The sequence below is a fragment of the Eurytemora carolleeae genome, unplaced genomic scaffold, assembly GCF_000591075.1.
Source record: "Eurytemora carolleeae unplaced genomic scaffold, Eaff_2.0 scaffold1713, whole genome shotgun sequence".
Classification (NCBI taxonomy): domain Eukaryota; kingdom Metazoa; phylum Arthropoda; class Copepoda; order Calanoida; family Temoridae; genus Eurytemora; species Eurytemora carolleeae.
In genome coordinates, this window is record NW_019397771.1 from 1 (window position 1) to 16,454 (window position 16,454).

General features: G+C 31.6%; 1 protein-coding gene across 2 annotated transcripts; it reads left to right on the forward strand.

Moving 5' to 3' along the window:
• The first annotated feature begins 883 nt into the window (after nt 1–883).
• LOC111715849 (uncharacterized) lies at nt 884–14,642 on the forward strand. 2 transcript variants are annotated; one of them, XM_023491238.1, is made up of 10 exons: nt 884–985; nt 2,313–2,418; nt 4,314–4,435; nt 5,236–5,377; nt 7,614–7,658; nt 8,925–9,095; nt 9,264–9,436; nt 12,834–12,875; nt 14,084–14,154; nt 14,416–14,642. In XM_023491238.1, exons 2-10 carry the CDS (start codon nt 2,386–2,388, stop codon nt 14,421–14,423), a joined length of 807 nt encoding a protein of 268 aa, XP_023347006.1. In that variant the 5' UTR covers nt 884–985; nt 2,313–2,385; the 3' UTR covers nt 14,424–14,642. The 2 variants fall into 2 exon arrangements, with proteins under 2 accessions (XP_023347006.1, XP_023347007.1); XM_023491239.1 differs by lacking the exons at nt 14,084–14,154; nt 14,416–14,642 and adding an exon at nt 13,301–13,358.
• The last annotated feature ends 1,812 nt before the right edge of the window (nt 14,643–16,454 follow it).

Below are 16,454 nucleotides of genomic sequence, written 5' to 3' on the forward strand. Positions count from 1 at the left end.
GAATATTTGAGAAACTCAGTGCATTGCTTTATTGATTTTTATTCATATACTATACTAGATTTAATTTTTTTGTACGCAGGTTGAAGTTAAATGTAAGTCGTTGAACAAAGTCTAGGAAGTTCAACTGCGTCTGTTAATTCATTAAATCCGGCCTATGATGTTAACAGAAAGTATACTGCAGTTTCTTGAAGGAATATTAAAAAGCCAACCTAATTATTACTAAGCTTGTTTTCCTCTCTCAAATCCTTCAAAAGTATTCTTCCAAAAGTATCAATTTAATAATTCTTTGAATTCTTGTCGTATTTCACATAATGTACTTTCAAACCCAGACAGACAAATTACTAAAATGGAAATTCAAGACCTTAGTGATGTCTTTTTATACTTTCTTTATCAGCAATGCTAAACCCTAATGCTGCCAAGCATTTTTATATTACACGATTTTCCTCAGACAGAAATATTACCATTCTATAATTGGAGAAAACCTATCTTATTATTTTTAGCATTGAACATATTTGATAAAAATGGGAGTCTGGTTTATATAGCAAGCTGAGAAAGTCTTATAAACGGCCACTTTCCAGGGCTATAAACAGTAAATTAATAGATACTTGTCACACCAAGGGGCAAAGCCTGGCAACATAATTAACGCTAGTTGGTGACCTTAGCTCGGAACTTTAGAGTGACAATGCGATAATATATAACGCTTGAATTAATAATAATATCCAAAGTATTAACGTTTAGTTTGAAACGGTGTTATATGCGTGAAAGTATCTTATTGGGATCTCTGATCGACCGAAGAAATTAACAAAAAATGTCGCCTCACAAAGACTACGAAGTAATTATTTTTCAGGAAGTTCCTACCTTTAGCTCAGTTTCAATTGGCTTTATCGTAAGTTCTATGATGTTGCAGGTATGATGTGACCTCTTCCCTTCTACCTACCAAGCTTCAATTGGAGATTAAGAATAAGGCCGGTCAAGTTGTTTTCAGGTGAAGAGGCAATATTTTTGAATTTTCGATTTTTTAAATCCGACTTTCTATTGGCAGAACTATGACCCATTTGTAGGCTTGACTTAACGCGCTACCAAGTCTTTTCAATCCTTAAAAAAATAGAATCGGTCTTTTGTACGGACATACATTAACAATCAGAGTCTAAAACTAAAGAACGAAAAGTTTTGACTTAAATTTTAAGTTCATGGTTAAATGCCACTTCTGACTTAATTTAAACCTGAACTTTAATCATAAGGTTAAATATTTAACCCTGCGGTTAAATATTTAACTCGCCGAAATCGACGAGTTAAAATTTAAACACAGGGTTAAAATCTTGAAATCCTGCATTTTCCCTATTTGTCTATTATTCAATCATCATTCAGCTGAGAATTAGCGACATTTAACTTTACGATATATTTAAAAGTGAAAACCTTGTTAAAGAAAATTCACGTTTTAGATAAATTAATTTATGCATGTAAACCCAAAAAACGGTTGTAACTCAAAATATGTTTTGTTTTCGGTTACGTAATAACAGCTGATTAGCGATGGTTATGTAATATTCTCCGTAAATCCTTTTCTCTGATTGGTTCAGATTTTTCCCGGGAAATTCAAATTTAAAATTGAGAAAGTTTAATATTTAAGTAGCTATTCATTATTTTACAGAACTTTTAACCTCGAACTTAAAATTCGCGCATTCTTTAGTTTTAGACTCAAGGTTTTTAGTTTTTTCGAGGTTTAGTTTTGTTCGAAAAATACAACTTTTACTCATTAAATAGCGTTCAAACATAATCAAAAGTTTTATAAGTTTTGCAACTACAGCAGAATGCATTTCATTAGACCTCACAAACACAAATGAAAACTTTAGAATATACAAAAAAATGTTTATTGTCTATGAAGTTGGTTGTTAAAATAGGCACATTTATGCGCGAAAATATATAAATTTTGGAAAGACAGAATCAGTACGATGTACAATCATACAGAACAGATAAAATGAAATGTACTGAATTTTTAGAATCTGGACTATGTGAAAGTACAAGAAAGATTACTGCTTTTTTATTAATTATTTAGGAAAATATAGAATCTGTACTATATGAAAATACAAAAAAAGATTGATGCTATTGTACTAATTATTTAGGAAAGTACAAAATCTAAATACTATGTAAAAGTACAAGAAAGATTGATATTAATGTACTAAATATCTAGAAAATGCGAGAACCTGTACTATGTGAAAGTGCAAGACAAATAAATGTGTACTGAATATTTAGGAAAAGACAGAACCCGTACAAAGTGAAAGTGCAAGACAAATAAATATGAACTGAATATTTAGGAAAAGACAGAACCTGTATTATGTGAAAGTACAAGAAAGATTAAGTACACTTGATGCTGGACAGGATTATATTATGACTGTGACAAGCATATCGGGAAATATAAAGGTAGGTTAAATATAATCTTCAAAAAGTATTTTGATAAATTAAAAATGATTTCGGATATTAGAATATATAGAATATATAGAATATATATAGACCTCCAATTAAAAAAGAAAACTGAAGGTCAGATTCAATAAAAGCGAAAAGTGGTGCTAGTTGAACTATATTTTCTATTGAACACACTATAAAAGGGTAGCACCAACATTCATATCAATTTCGGCTACTTTTCGCTATTTATCATTTGTATAAGCTGGCGCCGGAAATATCTAATTGATAATGATAATTTTTGTATAATTTGCAATTTAGAAAATGAGAGAATTTCATAAAAAGCATTCTTCCTTTTTTATGAAATATTTTAATCGTAAACTATTTGATTTTAAAAGCAAACTAGCATGAAGCTGTTCTTTTAAAATTCCTATCATCTTTGCACGCTGATTGATATATTTTAAACTTTATATGATTATAGGATAAGGATAAAAAATTAGAATTTTGAGTTTACAAATACGTACAGTACATATATACAGTACAGTACAGTACAGTATACAAAGTAAAGTGTTCTATGAAAATAAAATAATCAAAGAAATGTGTTTGTAAAAGTACAGTACACAAGTACAGTACAGTACAGTATACAGTACAGTACAGTACAGTACAGTATACAGTACAGTACAGTATACAAAGTAAAGTGTTCTATGAAAATAAAATAATCAAAGAAATGTGTTTGTAAAAGTACAGTACACAAGTACAGTACAGTNGGGACAAAGTGGGATTTCTGGGCTAGGATTGTTCGTAAAAAAAATTAGACATCTAAAACTATGAATTTTGTCACATCAAATATTAGAATTTTGAAATATATCAAAACTCAATTCCTTTGTTATAGTTGGTCATTTTTTTATAAATAAACTGATAGAAACTGATGCTCTAAAAAAATCGTACATGGACAGTGATTTATAGTTTAAAGAATATCTTTAGCCACCAAGGGTATTCCCCCGAAGACCGTTTACCCACTATCAAAGTGTATATTTTAGGCCTAAATACAACTAACCTCAAAACATAAATTTCCCAATATACTTACTACTATCTTTTTAGTATTTTTGGAACATCATTGGACAAATTTTCCTTTTTGTAATTTATCAAGCATCTTTATGGAGAGTATCAAACACAATTTTTTTATGCTAAAAAAATTGTTGTCTCAAAATTTTTATATCATTTACAGAGTAAATAGTTTTTTAAATAAAATGTATAAAAGAAGTATTTGTGCACCCCTGTCCGTGTTCAGAATGCAATCACTTGCTGGAAAATTGGAAAATGCAGTCCTGGGTTTCTTGGTTCGTTATCCAGTTATTCCAAACCCAATAAAACCATTTTATTCTTTCCACGGCAAAATCTTTATTCTGTCAAACAAAAATTTTTATTTTCAACGCCAAGAGTTTGCGCTTAAATGTAAAACAATGACAGAATCTTGAAATTGCGATTAAATTAAAATAAATTTCCATATTTTTTTTTAAAGCCATGGTTAGGTATGGTTTCAAAATCTATAAACAATATGACAAATTTATATTTAATACACACGTTGTAGTTTGAATTTTTAGATATCAGTTTTTAATTTCCCCATTTTTTCAAATCCAGAAACGGGTACCAAAAAATTGGGTTACGTTAAAATACATATTAATTGATTTTTCTGTTTTCATTGGTGCCGGTGGATTTTTTAAAAGTTTAATTATCGAAATTATTTAATTTCAACTGTCCACAAACCTTCCGAGGGTTATGTAGGTTGCCACAAAAAAATGGGCCCTAACGGTTCTTCAGCCTTTTTGATGTTTGTTGGATTCAAACAGACAGATCAACTTGACAGACAAGATTTATGTATACATATATAAATTTATAAAATTTCCCTATTTAAGGCCTCCGAAGATGTTACAATACATAACAAGGATTATAGAGAGGACAGTTACTCACGTAGTTTTGCTACCCCGGGATACGATGTTACTGATTCTGTTACTATTCCATATATGGATACATACAGGTTTACATTTTAACAATAAGAAATAAGATAATACGAACGTTTAAATTCATTTTTGGACCTACTAAATAGATTTATTATTATTATTTATTATTTACTATAATACATCTCAAAGGAACTGAGTTTTTTGTCACAAACTCAAATTGTCTAATCCTATCATCTGATGATGTAAACCTTTAATATTTCAAACTAAGATTATTTGGTCCAACAGAATTCATAGTTTGAAATATCAAAGGTCTACGACATTGGATAGCAGAGATATAGAGATTAGAAAACTAGAGTTTTTGACAAAAACTCAGTTCATTTGGCTCATTCTGGAGGGTTCTTTCTTCTTTCATTTTCTTTAAGACGAAGGCTTCTTTCTGTTAAAAGGGGGTCAAAATATGATTGTCCACATAGTAGAAACCATGGGTCGGGTTAAACAAAAGTGATGAAAAATTATGCACCAGAACTTAAATTTTATACTTTTAAATGCATATTAACTTCAGAACACCGTGTAATTTTATAAGCTTTTCCAAATAAAAAAAATTAATAAAACGTACCCATCACGTGAAGAGGGTCACCCACAATTTTACAACTTATAAAGTTCTCAATCGTTTCTGTAGAAAGAAATCCACAGATTGTTTTATGGAAAACCCATGATAAGAGAAATCATGGATATCTCACTCATTCCTGATGAGACAAAGTTTTAAAGGTTACATGTTGTGGATCGATCTTATACTGGAGGGTCACTTGAAATAACTCCTTTAGTCTTTTAAAAGTACTAGTTAGTTCTGCAAAATATGATAAAATTACTTATCCAGGTCTCCTTCTGAATCCTCTCTCACCAGTGGATTCGACGAGCGGAGCATTGATTCTATATTTGATGCTCCTCTCCGCAGTATGGAAGCAGCATATCAGGAAACCAGAGATGCTACAGAAACCCCGGTCCCAGACCTGGAAGAGGTATTTATCTTTTTTATTCTTATTATTTTAATACATCTACAATCCATATGTTCTAATTCAAATCTATTTATTTATCTATCTCTTATTTTTATTTTTATCTAAATATTCATGACAAGCTTTCTTTTAAAAAATCTAAATATCATATTCATTTTTATATCAGGCCAGCAATCTTAAATACTAAATTGCAATTTTATCTGTATCTGTAAAAATTGTAACATTTATCTGTATCAACGGCCTATTTGCATGAACCAATTATGATCACCGATAAAATTCAAATTTTCTTAAATTGTGTTTTTATACTTTTTGTTCAATTCAATAGTGGTTTTTCAATATCAAATTTTGGCCGTTACGCTTTGATTTTTGGGGTTTGAATTTCAAAATTATGGCCTTTACGCTTTGATTTATGGGGTTTGAATGCCAAATTATGGCCGTTACGCGTTGATTTATGGGGTTTGAATTTCAAATTATGGCCTTTACGCTTTGCTTAATGGGGTTCGAATATCAAATTATGGCCTTTACGCTTTGATTTACGGGGTTTGAATATCAAATTATGGCCTTTACGCTTTGATTTATGGGGTTTGAATATCAAATTATGGCCTTTACGCTTTGATTTATGGGGCTTGAATATCAATTATGGCCTTTACGCTTTGATTTATGGGGTTTGAATATAAAATTATGGCCTTTACGCTTTGATTTATGGGGTTTGAATGCCAAATTATGGCCGTTACGCGTTGATTTATGGGGTTTGAATTTCAAATTATGGCCTTTACGCTTTGATTTATGGGGTTTGAATATCAAAATTATGGCCTTTACGCTTTGATTTATGGGGTTTGAATGCCAAATTATGGCCGTTACGCGTTGATTTATGGGGTTTGAATTTCAAATTATGGCCTTTACGCTTTGATTTATGGGGTTTGAATATCAAATTATGGCCTTTACGCTTTGATTTATGGGGTTTGAATTTCAAATCAAGCTTGCTGTTTGACTGAATGATGTAAATTTGGGCATTTCCAATGATCCATCCATTAAGAAAATTGCTTGGGCACCTAGTTTAGCCTATAAAACAAAGACAACCTACTCAAGTTTGAATTTTTAAACTGCAAGTTAGGAACAATACCGTGGTTTCGTAGCTCTCGGTGTGATTGAAAAATGCGGAAAAATTTCACGGGATCCAACTTTTCATATGTAATGATTCGGAATAATCGTCCCGTAAACTTTATACAGCACGCTACACCACACTCAACTCTATGTAGCATCTAGGAGGTACAATTAGTCTTAACTCGGTTAACAAAGGTTTCGACGTTAATTTCCTATTTGATCTAACAGAACGCAAAGTTTGGAGTTTTTTAAGGCCATAAACATTAGGTTGCAAAACTATAAAGATTATAATATCAGAGTTTGTTAAAAAAAACATGCATATTCTTCTAAGTCAAAACCAGTTTAAAATGTAAATATTGTTCTAGGAACTACTCTGTTTACACTTTAGAGTAAAAACAACATTTTCCAGAATTTTCCTTTCTTCAATATTGGAAAAATAAATATATTTCATTTGGAACTTTTTATGTAATTTTCAACTAAACTTTATACCTAATAAAACAAAAATTGTATGATTTTGAAATTATCATAAGTTTTTGAAATTTTTAACCTGAAAACAAAGTGTTAAATAAGTGTTAAGTGCTAAATAAGTTTGGGTCACGTTTAGAATAAAAAAATTTCTGATCCATTTTGCCATCAGTTCTAAAGCTTTCTTTCATACAGTCGAAAAATCATTTGCTTTTTTTACAATTTAAAGATTTACTCATATTTTTACTTTTTAAAACTGAACGAAGAATTGCTGAAGTCCTTTAAATTCGATAAAATCAAATAAAGTAATATGCAGAAAGGAATCATGAGTCTTTACCGAAAACTCTTATCTTCAAATCCCTATATCTTTGTAACCTAATGATGTAAACCTTTGATATTTTAAACTTATGTTATTTGATCTAACAGAATTCATAGTTTGAAATATCTAAGTTCTACAACATTGGGTTGCACTGCAGATAAAGGGATTAGAAATAAGAGTTTGTTGCAAAGGCCCAATTCCTTTATCATGAAGTTTTTGTCTTAATTTAAACAACTTATTAAAAATATTAAAATACAATCGGACGGTATTCATCAGTTTGAGATACATTATTTGACAGACACACAGACAAACAAACAAAAAGATTACAACTTTATAAATATAGATAATTTTTAGATTGATAGATGGGAACCACAGGCTCAGTCAAGAGTTCATGTCTCGGTAATAAATAATAACAAAATTTAATCATTTTTATATTAAATTCCTCTCAAGCTTAACCCGTCTTTTCTAAATATATTTTAGAAAATAAATTACAATATTTTGGTAAAAGGGTTTTGACATGTTTGCAATAAAACGTTGTTACTCTGTCGAATAGAAAGATTTTCAAGGATATTACTATTCAAACATATCAAACAAACATTTGGTTTGGAAAAAATCATTAACTATAATGTTTCATGTTTTATATTTATCTTCGCTGTTCGGCTTCTATAACCCGTTAAACAAATCAACTGAAAATTTACGTCGGGCTTAAAATTTTCTCACTGATAGCGCCGATTGAAGGGTTCATAACTCTAATTGGATATTGAGATAGATAGAAAGATAGATGTTACTGCCATACTATTTCTATTGGTTCAGAATAACACCAAACACATTACTGAACCCTGATTGAATAAGGCGCTAATGGACATACAGGAGTGATTGAAACTTAATGGAGTAAACAGTTGATATTATAAATGGATTAGAGAGTTACATTTTTCTCCTCTTGCTCAATTCTTTTTCATTGTTTTCATCAAATTAATCTAATTGAAAAAAATAATTTAAGAGGTTGAGGTGATAATGAGTCTTAATTTTAAGTTTAATATTCTTCAATTACCATGAACGCGAACATTTTACCAAGATTGCCCTTTAATAATTAGTATTTTGAGCTCCTATATCTCCGAGAAGAGACCGCCAACGTAATTTAAAGTGAACCGTGTACTATTGTAATTTTATTATTTTATTTGAGAATGAACTGAGTATTTGCCACTAACTCAAATTGTGTAATCAGCTTTGCCACGTAATGGTGTAAACCTTTAATATTTCAAACTTAGACTTTTGGATCTAACAGAATTCATAGTTTGAAATATCAAAGGTCTACGACATTGAGTTGCAAAGGTTCTAAGGGTTCAAATAGTTCAGATAGTTCAAATAGTTCAAATAGTTCAAATTAAAAGATTAAAGTTTGAGGAAGATAACAAAGTTTAATCGACCCTTCATGTAAAGATGGCAATGCCGAATTTCCAACGATAACCTGGTGATTTCTCTACTTGTGCATGTCTACATCAGGAAAAATTATAAAAATTATCAGAAAAAAATTTAAACCTAGAAAATCGACAAATCAGATATAGGTTTCAAGGGTATCTTTGTGAATTGAACATTGTCATATTTGCATGGAAGGACACTTAGTAATTACTCTTACAGTCCCTCTCAGATATTGTTATTTTCTAGGAAGAAGAAAAAGAGGAAAAGGAAGAAGAAAAAGAAGAAACAGAAATGAAATCTCCAGTTGAAGAATTGAAAAAGAATCCGTTTACCCTGCACAAGAAACCAGTAGTTCCGGAGCTAAAGTATAGATGGCAGTATGGGTACAGAAGAGGAATTGGTAGCACATATCAAAAGGTATAATTCAATAGAATAAAAGAATAATAAAAGTGAAATAATTCTATATCTGTTAATTGTATATTACATGCCTGCAGTTTGGAAATTCATGTGAGTCAAAAATCCTCAAATTGTTAATTCTAAGAATCAACTGAACATGTCAGAATATTAACTATATTAAACTGTCAGGTTCCTATCCTCAAGTTAGAGCTTAAATATTCTGAGAGTACTCCACTACTTCCAAGCACCCTGAGTATTGAAACCAAGACGGAATCCCGTCTCCTACCCGTTGGTCCTACAGGAGCAGTTGCAGAGTTTGTTTTCAAGGACGGAGATGCTCAAACTATTCATATATCCGCCAGGTATAATCATATATCCGTCAAGTAAACTCATATATCCGCCAGATAAACTCATATATCCGCCAGGTATAATCATATGTCCGCGAGGTAAACTCACATATTTGCCAGGTTAACTAATATATCCGCCAGATAAGCTCATATATCCGCTAGAAAAACTCATATATTCGCCAGATATACTCATATATTCGCTATGTAAACTAATATATTCGCCAGATAAACTCATATATTCGCCAGATAAACTCATATTTCCGCCATATAAACTCATATATCCGCCAGATAAACTCATATATCCGCCACGTAAAATCATATATCCGCCAGGTAAACTTATATATCCGCCAAATAAATACATTTATTCGCCAGGTAAACTCATATATCCGCCAAATAAACTCATATATCCGCCAGATAAACTTATATATCCACCAGATAAACTCATGTATCTGCCAGGTAAACTCATATATCCGCCAGATAAACTCATATATCTGCCAGATAAACTCACATATCTGCCAGGTAAACTCATATATCCGCCAGATAAACTCATATATCAGGCAGATAAACTCATATATCCGCCAGGTAAACTCATATTTCCGCCAGGTAAACTCATTTATACGCCTAAATTACTATTTCATCTGAATCTATGTGTATACCTGATATCCAGGTTTATTTAGTAATTGTATCCGCCTGGTGCGCTTGTGAGTTTATTTCATCCGCCTTTGTTAGTTTTACATTCTCCGTGATACCCACAAAATATATTCTTTTTATTCACCTAGCGTACTCACATATTTGCCTTCATTACCCTCAATATTATCCATAATCATCCTATTTATTTACTTGAACTAATATAATTTATTACTTACAGACTCGACTCCATTTTACTTAGTTTATGCTTGTTCATTTAATTAGCTCGACGCATGCTCATCTTATATTTCAGTCGGCTTCTGTCGACCATTCACCCCACCTAGAACCCTCAGAAAACCTTTTATTTATTTACTAATGCATCAAACTTTTGTAAGCTCACAAGTTTGTTGTTTGATGACCAATTAAGCTTAAAGTTTTAGTATTTCTCTCTTTTTTTACTTTTTTGTCAGCTTATGTGCTCTAAATGGCAAGTAGAAAAGACAAATTGCTGAATTAAAGACAAAAACACGATAAAATTCAAATTGAAGAAACCCGATGCATCTAGTCCTGGTTAGTGGTTAGTACAGTGTCCGAATTTAATGAATCCCCCAAAAACCGGTTTCAATTGACCGCCAGCTTAAATCTTGAAAAATTTAATACAAATTTAAGTGGAACCAACAAAATTTGAGTCGCGGCTTAAATCTAAACTTAGGCTCAAATCCTTTAAATTCGGCCTCAGGGTAAAAGGATTAGTAATTCCTATTTAAGAATTCAACTGGGGATCAGTTCTAACCTGTTATCAATAATAAGTAAGCCAATCTAGAAATAAGTAAAAGGTCAAAGGACATGATTGTTCTAGTCACAAACTCTGATTTGTTCATCCCTATATCTTTGCAATCCATTGGCTTAACTTTAAATATTTCAAACTAAGACTTCTGTGAGATCAAATAATCTAAGTTTGAAATATCAAAGCTTTACTCAATCATGTTACAAAGATTTGGGGATTAGAAAATTTGAGTTTGTGGCAAAGACTTAATTCCTTTATGCAAAATTAATGATACGATTTTGTAACTTCGTAGCTGTTCTAGTTAAGTTTTGAAGATATAGGAATTAGTAAATTATTTTCTTTATTTTAATTTTGCGTGAACTTATATAAATACTTTTATATATATATATATATATATATATATATATATATATATTTACCTAAAAACATATTTAAAACAAAGAAAAAAATGTTCAAACTTTGTTAAATTGACTTTTCCAACTTTATGAAAACATAAAAGAATTATTTCCTTTATGTGAACCATGAAAAGTTATTTTTAGGCTTAGCGGGAGTTCTTTTTGTTGAAGACTAAGCCTTATCCGCAGACGGCGAAATCTATTTCAAAGATTAAAGAAATTGAGTCTTTTACACAATAACAAACTCTAATTTTCTAATCCGTATATGTTAGCAGGCGGAAAGTGTGAATCTTTGATATTTCAAACTTAGAGAGTTTCCCAATTGAATATTTTAAGTCGGTTCTAAAATTTATCCACTGGATATCGAGTTCAGTTGCTAAATTCTTAGACTATAAGCAGGATATCCAATAAAAAAAATCTGAGCTAGGGACAACCAAAATATATTTAACGAATCATTCTAAGTCTAAAACTAAATTATGCGGATAATTTAAATTATAGCTTGAAAGTTCTAAAATATTAACCGTTCTAAATTTAACCCTGAAGGAAAATTTAAAGGAATTGAGTCTTTACCACAAACTCTGATTTTCTAGTCACTATATCTTTGGAACTAAATGTTGCAGACCTTATGTATTTTAAACTATGAATTCTGTTAGATCAAATAATCTGAGTTTGAAATATCAAAGGTTTGCAACATCGAGTTCTAAAGATATTGAGGTTTAAATATTTGATTTTGTTCCAAAGACTCAATTCCTTTCCCGGGGAAAATATGAACCATGCAGATTACGGGAATTACGGAGATTACGGATTGACACATCAGCTCTTTCGTAATTTTAATTTCTTCACAAAATTGCAGCGCGAAAAGTAACAAATATATTTGGATTTAGATACACGATCATTTGTTTAATCCAGATTACGGGAAAAGATTTAAACATTTAAATCGTCAAATTGAATTATTTTCATGCAGTGAAATATTGCAAAATTGGCAGGGTTAAAATGCAGGTTTAAATTAAGTCAGAAGTGTCAATTAAGCTAAAACTTAACATTTAAGTCGTAACTTTTCGTTATTTAGATTTAGACTCTCGGAGATTAATTGAGATTGATAAATCCCATTAGCGATGAAAGTAATTGAGTGAAGTGCTAACATTTTTATTCTCTAATTAACAACCTTCACTCCTAAATACAAAATCAAAAAATTCGCTTATTTGAAGCAAAAGATAGATGGCTTTCAAATAAGCGATTTTATAATTTCGTAATTTAGAGTGTTGATTTATACTTTACAAACTTTTGTAGATTAAGGAATTAAGAAGAAATGAAATTACTATCTATATTACCCACCAAGGATGAGAGAAAAATATAAAATGAAGATCTACAAGATCTTATAAACGGTAGATTCTATCATTTTGCAGAGGAATAAATACGTTTTCCAAATGGTATTTTATATTATTTCACATAGAGGAATATTTAAGGTTACATCTGCAGGGAAACATTAATGTAAGAATTAAAGACTGAGAAGATTCCATATAACAGTCGTCCTTAAATTCTCATCTTTTGTGGATAACCCTGTATCTGAATAATAAGGAAGCTTTGAATATTTCTTTTGCAGAGATAAATCTGGACTTGAGCATATATCCTCTCCTAGCTTCAGGTATTACTTAAATACCTATTGTTGATAACTTTAATTTTTCATTATAGTATAACGTTCAACATAAGTTTATTATCAGTTTTTATTCTGGATTGAAACTCTTATCTACTTCTAACTTTAAAATCTGCAGAGGATAGAGGAAGTTTTGATTTGGATTAATTTTAAAATTTGAGTTTTTTATCACATTGTTAAAACAAGGAAAGATTTGTACCTCCTTTATAACTCTATCTCTAAAAATACATAAAGGTGTATCCCTGGGGCCCTGGATCTCTCTTTATAAATCTATCTCTAGGTTTATCCATGGGGCCCTGGATCAACCCTGTATAACTCTATCTCTAGATGTACCCCTGGGTCCTTAGATCCACCTTTATAACTCTATAGGTGTACCCTTTTGTCCCTGGATCCCCCCTTTATAAATCTATCTCTAGGTGTACCCCTGGGTCCCTGGATCAACCCTGTATAACTCTATAGGTGTATCCATGGGTCCCTGGATTCCCCTTTATAACTCTATCTCTAGGTGTACCCCTGGGTCCCTGGATCTTCCTTTTATATTTCTATAGGTGTACCCCTGGGTCCCTGGATCCCCTTTTATAACTCTATTTTTGGTGTACCCCTGGGTCCCTGGATCCACCTTTATAACTCTATTTCTAGGTGTAACCCTGGGTCCGTGGATCCCCCCTTTATAACTCTATTTCTAGGTGTACCCCTGGGTCCCTGGATCAATCCTGTATAACTCTATCTCTAGGTGTATCCCTGGGTCCCTGGATCCACCTGTATAACTGTATCTCTAGGTGAACCCCTGGGTCCCTGGATCAACCCTATATAACTCTATCTCTAGGTGTACCCCTGGGTCCCCGGATCCACCTTTATAACTCTATTTCTAGGTGTAACCCTGGTTACGTGGATCCCCCCTTTATAACTCTATTTCTAGGTGTACCCCTGGGTCCCTGGATCAATCCTGTATAACTCTATTTCTAGGCGTAACCCTGGGTCCCTGGATCAATCCTGTATAACTCTATCTCTAGGTGTATCCCTGAGTCCCTGGATCCACCTGTATAACTCTATCTCTAGGTGTACCCCTGGGTCCCTGGATCAACCCTGTATAACTCTATCTCTAGGTGTACCCCTGGGTCCCCGGATCCACCTTTAAAACTCTATTTCTAGGTGTACTCCTGGGGCCCTGGATCCCCCCTTTATAACTCTATTTCTAGGTGTACCCCTGGGTCCCTGGATCCAGCACAACTTGGACAATGGTTTACTCAACAACCAATACTTAACAAAGGAAATTATCAAAACTTCTAACCAGAATATATATAATAAATCAAGACATTCATATATATGTTTCCTAATCCCTATAGCCGGCCAAACGGCTGGACCCAATGGGCTGAATTTTTTTGGACCCACATGGATAGCAGAGGGTTGACATAGGCTAAAAAAAATTCTACGGGGAACGCCGGGCCCTTCAGCAAGTATTTAATAAATGTCTTTTTTTGACAACTACAAATTCGAGTACGTCTAAATAGCTTTGATAATAATTTTTCAGAAATTTGAAGCAAAGTAGAGTGAGGAAACTAACAACTTATTGTTAATTTTGTATTTTAAAGCATTTTAACAATTTTTTAAAATTCATTTAACCCCCAAAAGTAACGAATAAATAAAACAATATGAATTGAACATGAACAATATGTTTGTATGAAAGGTTTCATGATCAATTTAGACTTTTAATGTTGATATGTATGTTGTTAAAGAGATTATACAGAATTACAAAGATAGATTATATAGAATTATAGAGACGGATTTGGTTCCAGAAATTTTAGTGAATTACTGATATATCTGGTTCCAGAAATTTAACAGGATTTCAGAGATATATCTGGTAATAGAGATTTCACAAAATTACAAAGATAAATTTGGTTCCAGATATTTTACAGAAAAAAGTATATGGTTACAGAGATTTGATAGAATTACAGAGATAAATTTGATTTTTGGGATTGTATAGAATCACAGAGATTTATTTGGTTCTGAGAATAGCAGATTTTCAGTTATATATTTGTTTCTAAGATTACACATAGTTACTGAGCTTTTTTTTGCCTTTCAATTGGTTCCAGAGATTATGCAGAATAACTGAGAAATATTTAGTTTCTCATATCATGTAGTATTACAATTTTTGCCTTTCAATTGGTTCCAGAGATTATGCAGAATAACTGAGAAATATTTAGTTTCTCATATCATGTAGTATTACAATTTTTGTCGGTTGGCCTGTTACGTTCTATTTTCCTAAAACATACGCTACTTCAAAATTTTGTGTTTTCTGGTTATCATGTACAAAAGCTAAACAAGAATTCTATTCCAATGCTATGCTTTCATCCTTTTTTATAAAATAAAACTGTACGCGGCATAGTTAATTTATTTTTTTCTTCCTTTTTTCAATATCGTCGTTTCGTTTTTCAAAAGTTTAAAACGAATGATTTGTTCTTTGTTTGTGACCCATCGCATTTTGTCTTCTAAAAACGACACCATCGTTTTTAGTAAAAGTAATAAAAACTAACCGAAAAACGATAGTTTTTATCGCTTTTAAAAACGATTAACAACCCTATAACTGTGCTTCATCTTTGTAATCTGTGGTTTAATCTCTCTCAATATAAAACTGCTGAATACGCTGGATTCACAGATGAAGAATTGAAGCTTTACAGCCTGGTATGATTCTATTTAAAATATTTGGATGAAAAACTGAAATTTTTTCTTTATTTAAGACATGTTTTAAGGTTTGTTTGGAGTTTATAACGTAATTCATCAACAAACTTAAAATGCTCTAAAATTCTCCTCTTTCATGCGAATAATACAAAAAAGTTTTAATTGAAAACTTAAGAACTAATCCTACTCAAGGAATATGGTACAGAGACTCTGTCTTGTCTACAAGTGATAGTTTAAGATTAGAGTAAATGAAGTATAGGTGCATAGATTGCGACAGCATTAAGTTCATATATGTAAACTGTAAAATAAAACACGTAGAATCGTGTTTTCTCTAAGTTTTCTACAGATACAGTGACCTCTGCGGCGGAATATTAATTAAACTCAACGAGGTTATAGTTCAGTTAAGGCCACTTCGTCAGACAAGTATCTTAATCGTAGGATAAACCTACGATTAATAAATCGTAGGTTTATCCTACGTTTTAGACTTGTCGCACGATTACGGAAGTACTGTTTCATCAGTCATAAATCCACCCTAAATAGAGGCTGGATTATCTATCCTAAATCTACCCTGAAACAGCTGATGCTTTCATTAGTCATCCTTTAAAATTTAAATCCTACGATTATCTACCCTTTTTCATCCAAACTGTTGTTTATGCACATGCGCATTGGTTTCCACAAAATAGTTTGGCAAATCAAAGACGATCTTTGTTAACCTCAAATATTTTTTTTGCAAAATTTAAAAAATCATGTTTTTTCCAAAAATCTGCCGAAAAATATTTTTTAAATTTAAAAATAATATTTTCTAAAAAACACTTTTTAGAAATAAAATATCAATATTTTCGTAAAAATATTTTTTTTTTTTTTTGATTTTTTATAAACAAAAATAACGAA

Coding starts and splice junctions, on each gene's coding strand:
- LOC111715849 (XM_023491238.1), top strand. CDS start 2,386: ATGACTGTGACAAGCATATCGGGAAATATAAAG. Junction 4,436..5,235: donor CCATATATGGATACATACAG/GTTTACATTTTA, acceptor TTACTTATCCAG/GTCTCCTTCTGAATCCTCTC. Junction 9,096..9,263: donor TTGGTAGCACATATCAAAAG/GTATAATTCAAT, acceptor TTAAACTGTCAG/GTTCCTATCCTCAAGTTAGA.